Source organism: Saccopteryx bilineata, chromosome 5 (assembly GCF_036850765.1).
Source record: "Saccopteryx bilineata isolate mSacBil1 chromosome 5, mSacBil1_pri_phased_curated, whole genome shotgun sequence".
NCBI lineage: Eukaryota > Metazoa > Chordata > Mammalia > Chiroptera > Emballonuridae > Saccopteryx > Saccopteryx bilineata.
This window is the reverse complement of record NC_089494.1, coordinates 61,216,857-61,233,706: the sequence shown is the minus strand read 5'-3', so window position 1 is coordinate 61,233,706 and position 16,850 is coordinate 61,216,857. Positions and strand designations below refer to the sequence as shown.

At 35.9% G+C, this 16,850-nt stretch overlaps 1 protein-coding gene across 16 annotated transcripts in view; it reads right to left on the bottom strand.

Moving 5' to 3' along the window:
- Positions 1-16,850, bottom strand: part of ATF2 (activating transcription factor 2) — a 92,682-nt gene that overhangs the window by 27,866 nt on the left and 47,966 nt on the right. For all 16 annotated transcript variants that reach the window (XM_066233241.1, XM_066233254.1, XM_066233243.1 and 13 more), the window contains one exon: positions 15,230-15,316. In XM_066233241.1, coding sequence (XP_066089338.1) covers positions 15,230-15,316 — 87 coding nt within the window. The remainder of the gene's footprint in view (positions 1-15,229; positions 15,317-16,850) is intronic.

The window sequence follows — 16,850 nt, the reverse complement described above, 5'->3', positions numbered from 1 at the left end:
ATAATTTGCTATTCAAATTCTCTGTTGTTTGTTGTAGTCTTGAAAACAAATTTTTTATCTGTCAGAACTTAGTATGAACAAACTACTCCATCATACTTCAAAGAAAAAACATAATGTTCTCTAGAAACAATTTATGAAAAAGTCAGATTCATATTTCATATGTGCCACAAAAGCTCATCAGAGTAATAACCCTCCTTCTCCTGGGTGTTATCCTACCATCTGCTGCTCTATTACTTATCTTTATTTTGCAACTAATTAACAGCATAATCTTCTAAATTCAGCAAGTTAATTATCATTATTGTGGTCTTTGCAGCATCATCAGTCCTCATGAAGTCTTGTCTCCCCACCCCCAGAGAACATATGAAAATGAAGTAAGTTGGGAAAGAGTCTGTTTCTTTGGAGTGGGCTCATTAGGTGTTTGCTGATTAGCTTGGCATGCAGAGGCAGGTCAGAAGAATTCTGCTGAACATGAGGTTCCATGCAGGGCCCAGCTAAGTTAATGTGGGTTTCTGAACATTTGCCAAGATGCCCTCTGTCAGCTCTCAGTAGAAACCCCCTGCAGAAAACCCTCTGACTACCCACTGTGTGCAGAGATATTTCTCAGTTTGTCACACAAGTCTTAAAGGGATGATTCTGGAGAATATTACTTAAATACTTTACAACATCTTAAACAAAACTCCTAGGTGATTAACATTCAGAAGATTTACTTTTTGATTACAAATATTATATAAGAAAATTGTGCTATTAGAAGAGTAACAAAGATAGCAAATATCTATGGTTTATCTGCTTCATGACAAAGAAAATCCCTAAACCTAAATTTGGTGAGGTACAGTGTAATTTTGTAGAAAGCAGATTTTATGAGTTTTTGTGTGGTATTAAAAAGTACTATATAGCCCTGGCCGGTTGGCTCAGTGGTAGAGCGTCGGCCTGGCGTGCAGAAGTCCCGGGTTCGATTCCCGGCCAGGGCACACAGGAGAGGCGCCCATCTGCTTCTCCACCCCTCCCCCTCTCCTTCCTCTCTGTCTCTCTCTTCCCCTCCCGCAGCGAGGCTCCATTGGAGCAAAGATGGCCCGGGCGCTGGGGATGGCTCCTTGGCCTCTGCCCCAGGCGCCAGAGTGGCTCTGGTCGCGACAGAGCAACGCCCAGGAGGGGCAGAGCATCACCCCCTGGTGGGCATGCCGGGTGGATCCCAGTCAGGTGCATGCGGGAGTCTGTCTGTCTATCCCCGTTTCCAGCTTCAGAAAAATACAAAAAAAAAAAAAAAACTATATAAACTTGTATCTGTGAATCTTCAGTATTTATGGTGGACACAAACTCAATGGGTGTATAATATCTTATTGTAAGCACTGGGCATCTGAAATCAGGGCACCACAAAAGGAGCATCCTCAGCTATCTTAGGATACAAGTAAGTTTTTCAGCTATAGTGTGCTACTCATTTTATGTGTTCCAATGCTGCCATTTCTCTTAAATTATTTTTTAACCACAGGTTATGTTAGTAGAATTAGCACTGCTACAGTATTTTAGCATGTCATTAATAGACTGTAACCACAAAGGTCAAACAAATCCTTAAGAGACATGCAGAACCATACAGGGAGGATGTTTTTAAGTATTTTCAGAGAGTTGAAAATAACAAAGCAAAATCCAACTGAAGTAGTAAAAGAAATTGTTAGTTTTACTGGCAGAATGCAGCCCGGTGAAGTCAGAAAATTTATCATGTAATGTGAATACTGGAGATGTAAACTGGGAACCACTCATTTGGAAAGCATGGATTTGGAGTTCTATTACTGATGGTGAAAATAATAAAGTCCCATGAATACTTATCTGGTCATTAAGAAACCTCTGTGTATTGGAATATGAATCCAGTTTCAATTTTCTTCAGTTGAGATGACATAATTATTTCTTCTTTTGTTAAGTTTTTATTTTTAGCCCCTTGAAGCTTTTAAGAAAGTAAATCAATGACACTGACATTTTAATTCATATTTAGAAATAATCTGTACCTATTTGGTAGTATTTTATGTTCTAAAAGTACCTAAAATAGCCCTGGCCGGTTGGCTCAGTGGTAGAGCGTTGGCCTAGCATGTGGAGGACCCAGGTTCGATTCCCGGCCAGGGCACACAGGAGAAGCGCCCATTTGCTTCTCCACCCCTCTGCCGCGTCTTCCTCTCTGTCTCTCTCTTCCCCTCCCGCAGCCAAGGCTCCATTGGAGCAAGGACGGCCCAGGCGCTGGGGATGGCTCTGTGGCCTCTGCCTCAGGCGCTAGAGTGGCTCTGGTCGCAACATGGCGATGCCCAGGATGGGCAGAGCATCGCCCCCTGGTGGACAGAGCGTCGCCCCTGGTGGGCGTGCCGGGTGGATCCCAGTCGGGCGCATGCGGGAGTCTGTCTGACTGTCTCTCCCTGTTTCCAGCTTCAGAAAAATGCAAAAAAAAAAATAATAATAATAAAATAAAATAAAATAAAAGTACCTAAAATAAATTATCCTTAGATTAAGATGTTTAGTATTAATTATATTTTGAGCCCTTTAAAAGTGACACTTATATAACTAGATTTGTAAGCTGGCCTTAAGAACTTAGGGAAGAAGGAGAAATAAAAAGCTTCCCAGACAAAAAACAACTCAAGGAATTCATTACAACCAAACCAATGCTGCAGGAAATGTTAAGGGGCCTGTTGTAAACAGATCAAAGTGGGAAAAGAATATAGCAAAAAAGGAATACACCTTTAAAGAAGAAAATGGCAATAAGCAACTACATATCAAAAATAACCTTAAATGTAAATGGATTAAATGATCCAATCAAAAGACATAGGGTAGCTGTGTGGATAAGAAAACAGGACCCATACATATGTTGTCTACAAGAGATACACCTTAGAACAAAAGACACACATAGATTGAAGGTAAAAGAATGGAAAAAAAACATTTCATTCAAACAGAAATAAAAAAAAAGCTGGGGTAGCAATACTTATATCAGACAAATTGGACTTTAAAACAAAGGATATAGTAAGAGATAAAGAAGGCCACTACATAATGATAAAGGGAGTAATCCAACAGAAAGATATAACTATTATAAATATCTATGCACCTAATATAGGAGCACCCAAATACATAAAGCAGACTTTGATGGATTTAAAGGGTGAGATCAACAGCAATACTATAATAGTAGGGGATTTCAATACCCCACTAACATCACTAGATAGATCCTCAAGAAAGAAAATTAACAAAGAAACAGCAGACTTATTGGAAACACTAGATCAACTCGATTTAATAGATATCTTCAGAACCTTTCACCCTAAAGCAGCAGAATATACATTCTTTTCAAGTGCTCATGGTACATTCTCTAGGATAGACCACATGTTAGGGCACAAAAGTGCTCTCAACAAATTTAAGAAGACTGAAATCATATCAAGCACTTTCTCCGATCACAACGGCATGAAACTAGAAATGAATCACAGCAGAAAAGCTCAAAAATTCTCAAACACATGGAAACTAAATAGCAGGTTGTTAAATAATGAATGGATTAAGAACGAGATCAAAGAAGAAATAAAAAAATTCCTAGAAACGAATGACAATGAGCATACAACAACTCAAAATTTATGGGACACAGCGAAAGCAGTGCTGAGAGGGAAGTTCATAGCACTACAGGCATACTTTCAGAAGCTAGAAAAAGCTCAAATAAACAACTTAACCCTGCATCTAAAAGAATTAGAAAAAGAACAGCAAGTAAAGCCCAAATGTAGTAGAAGGAAGGAAATAATAAAGATCAGAGCAGAAATAAATGACATAGAGGCTAAAGAAACAATACAGAGGATCAATGAAACTAGGAGCTGGTTCTTTGAAAAGTTAAACAAGATTGATGAACCTTTAACTAGACTCACCAAGAAAAAGAGAGAGAGGACTCAAATAAATAAAATTAGAAATGAGAGAGGAGAAATAACAACTGACACAACAGAAATACAAAATATTGTAAGAAAATACTATGAAGAACTGTATGCCAAAAAACTAGACAATCTAGATGAAATGGACAAATTCCTTGAAACATACAATCTTCCAAAAATCAATCTGGAAGAATCAGAAAACCTAAACAGACCGATTACAACAAACGAGATCGAAACAGTTATCAAAAAACTCCCAACAAAGAAAAGCCCGGGGCCCGATGGCTTCACAACGGAATTCTATTCAATACCAAATATTCAAGGAAAAACTAACTCCTATCCTTCTCAAACTATTTCAAAAAATTCAAGAGGAAGGAAGACTTCCAAGCTCCTTTTATGAGGCGAGCATAATTCTGATTCCAAAACCAGGCAAAGACAACACAAAGAAAGAAAATTCTAGACCAATATCTCTGATGAATATAGATGCTAAAATCCTCAACAATATATTAGCAAACCGGATCCAACAATATATAATAAAAATCATACACCATGATCAAGTGGGATTTATTCTGGGGAGGCAAGGCTGGTACAATATTAGTAAATCAATCAATGTGATTCATCACATAAACAAAAAGAAGGAGAAAAACCATATGATAATTTCAATAGATGCAGAAAAAGCATTTGATAAAATCCAGCACCCATTCATGATCAAAACTCTCAGCAAAGTGGGAATACAGGGAACATACCTCAACATGATAAAAGCCATCTATGAGAAACCCACAGCCAATATCATACTCAATGGACAAAAATGAAAAGCAATCCCCTTAAGATCAGGAACAAGGCAGGGGTGCCCCCTTTCACCACTCTTATTTAACATGGTCCTGGAAGTCCTAGCCACAGCAATCAGACAAGAAGAAGAAATAAAAGGCATTCAAGTAGGAAAAGAAGAAGTAAAACTATCATTATTTGCAGATGATATGATATTGTATACAGAAAACCCTAAAGTCTCAGTCAAAAAGCTACTGGACCTGATAAATGAATTCAGCAAAGTGGCAGGATATAAAATCAATACTCAGAAATCAGAGGCATTTTTATACACCAACAATGAACAGTCAGAAAGATAATTAAGGAAACAATTCCCTTCACAATTACAACCAAAAAAATAAAGTACCTAGGAATAAACTTAACCAAGGAGACTAAAGACTTGTACTCGGAAAATTACAAAGCATTGATAAAAGAAATCAAGGAAGATACAAACAAGTGGAAGCATATACCGTGCTCATGGTTAGGAAGAATAAACATCATTAAAATGTCTATATTACCCAAAGCAATCTATAAATTCAATGCAATACCAATTAAAATACCAATGACATACTTTAAAGATATAGACCACATATTCCAAAAATTTATATGGAACCAAAAGAGAACACGAATAGCCTCAGCAATCTTAAAAAAGAATAATAAAGTGGGAGGTATCACACTTCCTGATATCAAGTTATACTACAAGGCCACTATACTCAAAACAGCCTGGTACTGGCATAAGAACAGGCATATAGATCAATGGAACAGAACAGAGAACCCAGAAATAAACTCACAGTTCTATGGACAACTGATATTTGACAAAGGAGGTAAGGAAATACAATGGAGTAAAGACAGCTTCTTTAACAAATGGTGTTGGGAAAATTGGACAGCTACCTGCAAAAAAATGAAACTAGATCACCAGCTTACACCACTCATAAAAATAAACTCAAAATGGATAAAAGACTTAAATGTAGGCCGTGAAACCATAAGCATCTTAGAAGAAAACATAGGCAGTAAGCTCTGTGACATCTCTCGGAGCAATATATTTGCTGATTTATGTCCACGGGGAAGTGAAATAAAAGACAGGATAAACAAATGGGACTATATCAAACTAAAAAGCTTTTGCACAGCTAAAGACAACAAGAACAGAATAAAAAGACAAAGTATACAATGGGAGACATATCTGACAATACGTCTGATAAGGGGTTAATAACCAAAATTTATAAAGAACTTGTAAATCTCAACACCAGGAAGACAAACAATCCAATCCAAAAATGGGCAAAAGAAATGAATAGACACTTCTCCAAAGAGGACATACAGATGGCCAATAGGCATATGAAAAAATGTTCAACATCACTAATCATTAGAGAAATGCAAATTAAAACCACAATGAGATATCACCTCACACCAGTCAGAATGGCGCTCATCAACAAAACAACACAGAATAAGTGCTGGCGAGGATGAGGAGAAAAGGGGACCCTCCTGCACTGCTGGTGGGAATGCAGACTGGTGCAGCCACTGTGGAAAACAGTATGGAGATTCCTCAAAAAACTGAAAATCAAATTGCCTTTTGACCCAGCTATCCCACTTTTAGGAATATACCCCAAGGACACGATAGAATGGCTCCAAAAGGAGAAATGCACCCCCATGTTTATGGCAGCATTGTTCACAATAGCGAAGATCTGGAAACAGCCCAAGTGTCCGTCAGAGGACGAGTGGATTAAAAAGCTTTGGTACATATATACTACGGAATACTACTCAGCCATAAGAAATGATGACATCAGATCATTTACAATAACATGGATGGACCTTGATAACATTATACGGAGTGAAATAAGTAAATTAGAAAAAAACTAAGAACTATATTAACCAATTCATAGATGGGACATAAAGATGAGACTTGGACAAGAATGTGATGGTAACAGAGCATGGGGTGAAGGGGTGGGGAAGGGGCGAGGAAGGAGAGGGAGGGAGTGGGGGGAGGGTAGGGGCACAAAGAAAACCAGATAGAAGGTGACGGAGGACGATTTGACTTTGAGTGAGGGGTATGCAGCATAATCAAAGGTCAAAATAATCTGGAGATGTTTTCTCGGAACATATGTACCCTGATTTATCAATGTCACTGCATTAAAATTAATAAAAATAAGATTTTTAAAAAAATGAGACTCATCGAGACATGAACAAGAATGTGATGGCAACAGTGGTGGGGGTGGGGGGATGGGGTTAAGAAGGAGAGAGGGGTTGAGGAAGGGGAGGGGCACAAAGAAAACCAGATAGAAGGTGACAGAAGACAATTTAGCTTTGGGGGAGGGGTATACAGCACAATCAAATGTCAAAATAATCTAGAGATGTTTTCTTTCAACATATGTACCCTGATTTATCAATGTCACTGCATTAAATTTAATAAATAAATTAAAATTGTTAAAAAAAAACAAAAAAAAACCCTCTAAAAAAGAAAAAGAACTTAGGGAAGAAGTAAATTTAAAACTTGAATAAATCTAATATTGTCTGTACCTGTTGAAAAAAAATCAATGTTGGCCTTCTTAAAGGCAATACTTTTTTGACTCTCTTGATGGTTACAAGCAACATTTGCAAACAAACAACAAACCTACCTCAAAATTTAAGATAAAATCTGCTGAATTTCTTGGTACCCAAGAAATGTTTGTTAATAAGTAACAATCGATAGAAATAATCAGCTGATACAAAATTTAAAAACATGAATTAAATACAAAACCCAAAGAATTTCTTTGGTTATTCCCTAAAGTTGATAAATTCATTTCGTACTTCTAACAACATATAAGTATAGTTAATATTGATGATAATGGCACACAAGCACTGTAAATTCTTAAAAGGTACTAAATAGTGTTCATTCTATGTTACTAAGACAAGGAAAACAGACTAACAATATTTGATAAAAACCAATAGTGAAGTGTGAAATTAAATAATTTCTGTACAACAAAATAACCCCCAACTAATCAAAATTCGTTTAGCATCTAGGCAATTGATATTTTGTTGCCAGTTCATGTTATTTGAATAGCATGGCAACATCTATTTTTTTCACAAATGAGCCAAATAACTATGATATATTAGAAAATGAAAACACAGGATAAATATACTAAAGGTGGTTATATTTCCAAACCACAGTGTAATTAAAATATAAATCAATAAAAAAGAGAAAAGCACCAAAATATTTGGAATATATGTGATACACTTTTTTTACTTAATGTTTTATTTTATTCATAAAACAATACCACTTGTTACACAGCTATGAAGATCAAAATAAAAGCCAGATAAGATAATTGAAATAATTATCCAGAGAGAGTTATAAGCCAAATAGATACCTGAGCTTCAGGGTAGGTAACACATTTTCTTCTAAATAATAATTATTGTTGTTTTTAATCTTTTTTTGTGAACCTTGGAAAATAAATCTTGCTTCTCACTTCTGCTTCCAGTTCCACTTATCCTATAGAGACAAGGAGTGCTATGAAAATGCAGAGACCTAAGGTCCAAAAGCAGATACTTGACTGATACTGCTGAGAAGCAACCAGTTTATACAAGAACCAGGAGTGGAGATCAGTTCATTCAAAGTCAACTAGAAAGGAAGATCAGCAAATATCTCAGAAAGTCTAAGTCCTATGTATCCTCAGGCTAGCCCCGTTTTTTTCCTCTTCTGAAAAACACTAGTTTTTCTCAACATTTTATTATAAAAAGTTTCAAACACACATCCTAGATGGAAGAATTATACAATAAACATCTGTATACCCACAAACTTGTTTACCACTAACATTTTACTATATTGCTTTGTCACACACCTGTTCACAACTTATTCCTCTATCCATCATTCATAAATCCCTTATTTTTTGGTGCATTTTAAAGGAAGTAGCAGATTATCAGTACATATTTCCCTAAATATTTTATCATTTTTTTGGAACTGAAATATACATATAAAAACATGCACAACCCTGGCCAGTTGGCTCAGTGGTAGAGCGTCGGCCTGGCGTGCAGGAGTCCCAGGTTCGATTCCCGGCCAGGGCACACAGGAGAAGCGCCCATCTGCTTCTCCACCCCTCCCCCTCTCCTTCCTCTCTGTCTCTCTCTTCCGCTCCCGCAGCCAAGGCTCCATTGGAGCAAAGTTTGCCCGGGAGCTGAGGATGGATGGCTCTGTGGCCTCTGCCTCAGGCGCTAGAATGGCTCTGATTGCAGCAGAGCAATGCCCCAGATGGGCAGAGCATCGCCCCCTGGTGGGCGTGCCGGGTGGATCCCGGTGAGGCGCATGCGGGAGCCTGTCTGACTGCCTCCCCGTTTCCAGCTTCGGAAAAATCCAAGAAAAAAACAAAAAAAACATGCACAGATCGTAAGTGTACTAGTCAGTGTTTCCATATATGTACACACTTGTGTAAGCAAAGCCTCTACAAACATTGCCATACCCCAGAACGTTCTCTCGTGCCGCTTCCCAGTAAGTCCCACGAAACACTGTTTTTCCACCACAAATTAGTTTTACCTGCTCTAGAATTTTATAGAAACTGATTTAAAAATATACATATATTGAAAGAAAAAATTCTGAAATATCTTATTGAAAAATGGCTGAAATTGAAATCTAGTTTGATTAGATAAATACATCTAATGCAGAATTTTTAAATTCTTCAAAACTATACAAAATGCATATTGTTGAGTTTTCAAGAGAAGCCAGAAATCTGGATTTTCATGTGGAAATATTCTAATTGTTAAAATTAGTAACAAATGCAAAGTTTTAAAAGACAGAGATCAAAACATAACTCTGAACCCAACACATTCACTATGCTTTGAGTCTGTAACCATTGCTCTGTCACATCATTCTGGTTCGTACTGCCTGAAACTATGTAATTTCCTGTTTGTCTCATTTTCACCATAAATCAGTATGCCTGAAGACTTTTAAAGGATTTTATTTTTATTCATTTTAGAGAGAGAAAGAGAGAGACAGAGAAAGAAGTGAGGAGCAGGAAGGATCAACTCCCATATGTGCCTTGACCAGGCAAGCCTGGGGTTTCAAACCAGTGACTTCAGTATTCCAGGTTGACGCTTTATCCACTGTGCCACCACAGGTCAGGCGCCTGAAGACTTTTTAAAAAAATCATAATCACCACATGACATTAATGCTCTAACAAAATTAGCAGCAAGTTCTTAATATCATCTAATACCCAGCCCATACTAAAATTTCCCCTGTTGTCATAAGATCTTAATAAATATTTGAATCATTAAATAATAAATGAATATAAATTAATAAAAGTATATTTACCAAAGTGTTAAAACATAATCTTCTTTATAGAAACATTAGGGTGATTTGTCAAAAGAGCCTTAGTTTCCAAATTTTAAAAAGCAAATAATTGGTTCAGCTAGTATTGTTCTAGTCATACAAATAAAAACCAACAGTAAACCTACAGTGAATATTTACCCAAGAGAAATGAAGACATTTCTCTCTCGACAAATAATTGTACAAGAATGTTCACAGAAGATTAATTTATAATATCTAAGCACCAGAACAACCCAAATGCACATCAATAGGGTGAATGGCTAAACTACGCTATATTCATACAATGAAATATTACTCAGCAATAAAGGGAATGAAATATACAATGTGAATAAGTCTCAAAAGCATTCTTCTAAATAGAATAAGACAGACACAACAGTAAATACTGTATAAATTCATAACAATACATTTTTTTTTCTTGTGGGAGAGACAGAGAGAGTAAGAGAGAAGGACAGATAGAGACAGACAGAGAGGAAGGGAGAGAGATGAGAAACATCAATTCTTCGTTGTGGTTCCTTAGTTGTTCATTGATTGATTTCTCATATGTGCCTTGACCGGGGGCTACAGCAGACCGAGTGACCCCTTGCTCTAGCCAGTGACCTCAGGGTCTCGAACCTGGGTCCTTCACATCCCACACTTTATCCATTGCGCCACTGCCTGGTCAGGCTACAATACACTTTTAAGTAACCCATAGCACAAGGAAAAAATCACAAGGAAAATTAAAAAATAAATGATAAGAAAAACAGCATATCAAAATTTGTGCACATAGAAAATAATAGCTTTAAATGCCTACATTAAAAAGGTAAAAAGATGAAGAGCTAGCCCATTGGCTCAGCGGAGGAGTGTTGGACCGGCATGTGGATGTCCCGGGTTCAATTCCTGGTCAGGGCACACAGGAGAAGTGACCATCTGTTTCTCCACCCCACCCCCTTCTCTCTTCTGCTCCTGCATCCATGGCTCAATTGGTTCAAGCACATTGGCCCCTGTTATAATGATGGCTCTGTGGAGCCTCTGCCTCAGGCACTGAACTAAAAATATATAGCTCCCTTGGTAGCATGGCCCCAGATGGGCAGAATATTGCCCCCAGACAGGGGTTGCCAGGTGAATCCCAGTCTCGGGGCACATGTGAGAGTCAGTCTATCTCCTTTCCTCTCACTTGGAAAAAGAAGGAAAAAAAAGGTAAAAAGATTTAAATCAATAATCTAAACTTCCACTTTAAGAAGCTAATAAGATAAGCAAACTTTTAAGTAAACTCAATTAAGTAGGTGGAACAAAATATTTAAGGTAACAGTAGCAATCAGTAATAGTACAAATATACCATTAAGAAAAATAAAGGCAAACTACAGACTAAGAGAAAATATTTGTAAGATTTATATAACAATTTTTTTTATCTACCATATAAAGAATTCATATAATACAATAATAAAAAACAAGTAACCCAATTTAAAAATGGGTAAAAGATATCACAGAAAAAGTCTAGTCAAATTGGAAATGCTATATACTCCTAGAATGTCTACAAGGAAAATGATAAATAAAACTAGATATTGGCAAAAAATGTGGTAAAAACTGGAATCCCATGCTAGCTTGTGGGAATGTAAACCTTTGGAAAAAGTTCTGGCAGTTTCTCATAAGTTAAATGTATACCTACCCTGACTCAGTAATTCTACTCTTTGGTAGATAGACCCGATGAAAATATACATCCACAAAAAGAGTTATATAAAAATGTTCACAAGAGTTTTACTCATAGTAGCTAAATAGTAAAAGCCATTCAATTGTTCATCAAGAGAAGACTAGATAAAGAAATTGTGGTATATTCTGTTCATATAATAGAATGCTACTTAGCAATAAAAAAGCAAACTATGATACACTCAACAACATGAATAAGCCCTGGCCAGTTGGCTTAGAGGTAGAGCATTGGCCTGGCCTGTGGAAGTCCCAGGTTCAATAACCAGTCAAGGCACACAGGAGAAGAGACCATTGGCATTTCCACCCCTCCTCCTTCTCTTTCTCTCTTCTTTCCCCTCACTCCTGCAGCCATGGTCCATTCAAACAAGTTGGCCCTGGGCACTGAGGATGGCATCATGGCCTTACCTCAGGCACTGAAATGGCTCAGTTGCCAAGCAATGGAGCAGTGGCCCCTTGTGGGCTTAAAGGTGGATTCTGGTCAGGGTGCATACAGGAGTCTGTCTCTCTGCCTCCCCGCCTCACACTTAACAATAAAAAACAATAGGAACAAGACACCTGCTAAGCTGGACACAGTATATACTAATTCATTTATATGAAATTCTAAAACTAATTGCTGGTGACAAATATCAGAACAGCTGGGGGAGATGAACAACTGGGAAGGAAAATAAACTTTCTGGGTAAGTGTTAATGCTTAGTAAGGGTGTGAGTTACATGAATGCACTTATCAAAACTGTACAGTTAAAACTGGTTCATGTAAATGCATGTCAATTTTACATTAAAAAGCCTATTAAAAATAATTGAGTAGGAGTAGGGAGTGGTCTGAGGTATAGCTAAAAGAATGGTACTTATAGTGCTAATAGCTGAAGCTAGGTGATAGTACATGGGGGTTCATTATATTATCCTGTTTACTTTGTATATGTTTGAAATTTTCCATAATGAAAGTTAAAATAAGGAAAGTCTATTTCCAAGTCTTTTAATTTAATTTTAAAAAGACTAATTTATTTATTATACCAATTAAAATAGGCAATCAAATAAATAAAGCTATTTCATATTAGCAAAGTTCTAATACAACATTTATTTGGATTATTAAATTTAAATGGGGCAATCTGTGACTCTCCATGCTATTTGGGGGCCTTCCACCAATGACTATTATTCATATATAAATCTGTGAACATTACAGCTTTGGTATTTTTTTTAATATACAGGCAGACAAAACATTTTTATTCTTATTAATTTAATTTCCTGGTAACTTAATACAGAAAGTTATTTAGGGAAGTGCTAAATTTAAGTGTCTACAAATACATACTACTCTTGTAAAACAAGAGTATTTCTTTAAATCTGATTTGTTCCTTTTGAGTTAATTTGTAAGAAACAAAGGCCACTATGTAAAAATATTTTTAGATGCAGTATACATTATTATCTCTAACTCCCGTTTCTACTCTCAATTCTCACTAATTGAATTTTTAATTAGTACTATATGTTTAAAGTAAAAAGTGTAAAAAACATTCCCAGTGAAGTTCTTTGGGTATCAAGTGACGATTCACCTTAGTATTTCCCACACTTTGACTTACACATGCTATCATGTGAAAAATTTCCCTCTCAAGTTTCCAAGTTATCTCACCACAATTAATAACAACCTAATTTTTTATCTGCCTCAACCACCTATTTGTTCATTCAGATGGTGTGTTTTATTGTTAAAAAAAAAATCATATGCCAATTTCAGGTTATTTGCACTAATAAAGAATAGCAATAAAACATTTAAAACCTTGCAATATATAATGGTTTCATGTGTACAAATCTGTATTGTTAATATAGCACTGAAGTGAAGAACATAATAGGTACCTAATAACTACCTATTAATTTCCTAATTATACATTCATTAATTACTGTTAAGAAACAGCCCTGAGTATCAAGTCGTCGGCAAACTGAGGCTCGCGAGCCACATGCGGCTCTTTGGCCCCTTGAGTGTTTAGCAAAGACCAGCTTAGGAGTACCCTAATTAAGTTAATAACAATGTACCTACCTATATAGGTTAACTTTAAAAAATTTGGCTCTCAAAAGAAATTTCAATCGTTGTACTGTTGATATTTGGCTCTGTTGACTAATGAGTTTGCCGACCACTGTGTTAGACCATAGAAGGGAGAATTATAATGACTAGAAAAAGATGGTGACACTGCACAAAAGAAGCACTGGACTGTACAACATTCTGGAACACCAGCCTAGCTACTGGCTACCCTTCAAGCTGGTTGTGAAGGGAGAGGTAACACCCTCCACTCCCATTCTGGAGTCCCTTGGGGCCCATGGCATAATGCAAGAGACCCCAGCTGGCAGCCAATCCCCAAAAGTCAGTGGGATACTCGATTACTTTCTTTTGGCATATAGGCCCTGTAAGGTCTCTTCCCAAAGCTGTGATGGAAATGCACACTCCTGTGCGCAAGCTGAGCATAAAGAAACTGCTGTTCTCATCCTCACCCCACTAACCACAGAGTGCTTCTCCAAGGAAGTTATTTCACAGTCCTGATGCCTAGGGTCAGAGAACTAGGCGGCTAATAAAATAGACCACACAATAAGTTAGCTCAGTGATATCACTGAGCACACATAACAATTGCGGAATGATCCCAGAAATTATTCTCAGGGATGCCACTGAATGAGTATCATGAGTTAATATGCATTCAAGGCCTTCTCAGGTCTGTCCTACCATCCTTTGCTTCAAAGGTTCACAACTCAAGTGAGAAGAGGAAACAGTGTTCTCTGCCCAATTCTGGCTTTGTTATCCTTCAGGAATAATTACAAGGCCTTTTAGTAGGAGATTAATTTACATAAGATATAAAGTAGGGTTCACCACCATTTTAAATAAAGTTACTAGATGAAATTTAAGACATATGAAGGGTAGAGAGAATTAAAGAAAAAAAAAAGCCCAGCAAGAAAACCAGCAAATTTATAGGATTTGGGGCTAAGAGAAACCCCAGAAAGCTAAGATTAATTACTTTATTTTACACAAGGAAAAAGTCTCAGAAAAGTAAAAGTGGCTTGGTTAAGGGTAATGAACAGCAGAGTTAGGATTAAAATTAAAACATGTCTCCTGACACCTAATCTACAGTTCATTTCTTAAACACTAATTTCTTAGTATCTTAGAGCCCTAAAATAGAATTTTCCTTAATATATTAGGTGCAACATTTACTAATTTGTATACTATTTCAGAATTTTTGTCAATGCAGTTCTATAAATTTAAATCCCTGTTTAAAACTCTTTATCAGCACTGCCTGCAGAGGACCGCATCTACTTTCAGCTTTAATATTCCTTGCCTCTACCAGAAGGACAGTTTGTTTAAAAAAAGCACACCCCAAAAAACCAGATAAGAATTAGAAATTTACTCCCCATATATCCATTTATTTTAATAAACCACTAACTAGTCAGCATGCTAATGGAAGCTTTTCTTTTCTAACTTTTCTGGTTCTTGTAATAGTGTTAAACATTCCATAATTTTACAAAATATGATTTAAATTGTTCATCTGAAGTGAGCTTTAATGAAAAACACTATTTCAAAACCGACTCAAGAAATGGACAGAACAAATAAAACCTTGTTTACCATTTTTGCTTCTGACTGTACTGGCTGAGGAGAGGAAGGACCCGGGATTCCTGGAACACTAGGCACCATGGTGACTGGTCGGACAAGCTATGCAAAAGATATTTAAAAATAAATGCTGGAGAATATATTCAAAACGAGATTTGTACTTTTATCTGCACAATAGATGCTATAATAAATTGAAATTTTAAATTAGAAAACTATATCCTAAACCCTTATCGATTTTACATCCTAATTTATTCTACAAAAGTTATCAAGTTCTGAAACATCTGCTTCCCTAATCATCAATTTTCACAATTTCTTTTTTAATGCTTCCTTCTTAAAGAAACTCACAGTATTCAATATGATTGATGCAGAACTTCTCATATATCTGTCACACTTCAATTTTGAGTGTGAAAGAAAATGGCAAAAAGTGGCAGCTACACATAAAAGGTCATTTCAACAATGCATTGTACTTTTCTAATATATAAAATTTCTAAAATATGTAAAAAGTTTGATACATTAATATATTGCATGATGACAAAAAAAGAACCTGATTACCTACAATACTTTCTCTAAAATCTGGAACAGATTTTTACATTTTGTTTTTTGCCTTTTTAAAAAAACATAGTATTAACACTGATTATGGTATAATTAAAATATATCTCTTTTTTATTTCAGTTTCTTTCATAAGTTACATTTCACAGAATAACCATATAATTGCAAATACAGGACAAGAATGTTTCCTCCTCAAAAATATTCTCAGAAAAGGAGAAGTATAGTCACCTTATATTTAGTCCTTATAAAGTTATTCAAATAATGCATTTTGAACAGCAAAGTTCTGTTTGAAGCTCATATAATCTTGAAATTATTTCAACTGATGCTAATTTAGGATACTCAGAAATGTCATTTGGAAGAATTAGCTAATAAAAATACTTAAAATGAATTTTAGTAATATTCTTGGGGTATATAATCTCACCAAAAGTGCTGATGTTACTATAAGTGGGCTTTAAGAAACAGTTTTTAAAAGCTATATAATAAATGATATTATACTAATCAGAAATAGTAATAGGTAAAAGAAGAAAGTATCTTTCTATTATATGATGAGTATTAGTGCTTGGGGTAGAACTTCCAGAAAGAGAATAATAAATTCAAAAAGTGAAATTACTTAGGTAAAACTGAAAATATACTTTGGAAAATTGTGCCAGATGTCTTAAAAAGTGGTTCTAATGATGAAAACTTTAATGTTAAAGGCACATTTGTAGAGTTTGAATTAAACTGTTTTATGAAATGTGAGAACAGAAAAAAAAAATTTTCTAACTTACATTATTCCAAAGAATGTGCTTTTAAATATTCACCAGATTAGTGAATATTATAATCAGATATTTAACTATTGTCTATGTCTTTTAAAATTTATATTATTAACATGCCCCTCAAGCTATGTTTTTGATTTTCTCACTAGAAAAGTGAGGGATTAACTATTGTTTTAGACTGTTTAGATTTTCCCATGCTTGAAGAGCAAAATAATTCTATAAACCCAACTTGACCATAAAATTCACAGAGAGTGTTTTTACAAACAATTTCTCCAACATTTGAAATGCCATGGATTTATCTGACAAATGTTCTAGTATAAATATCTTCTTAA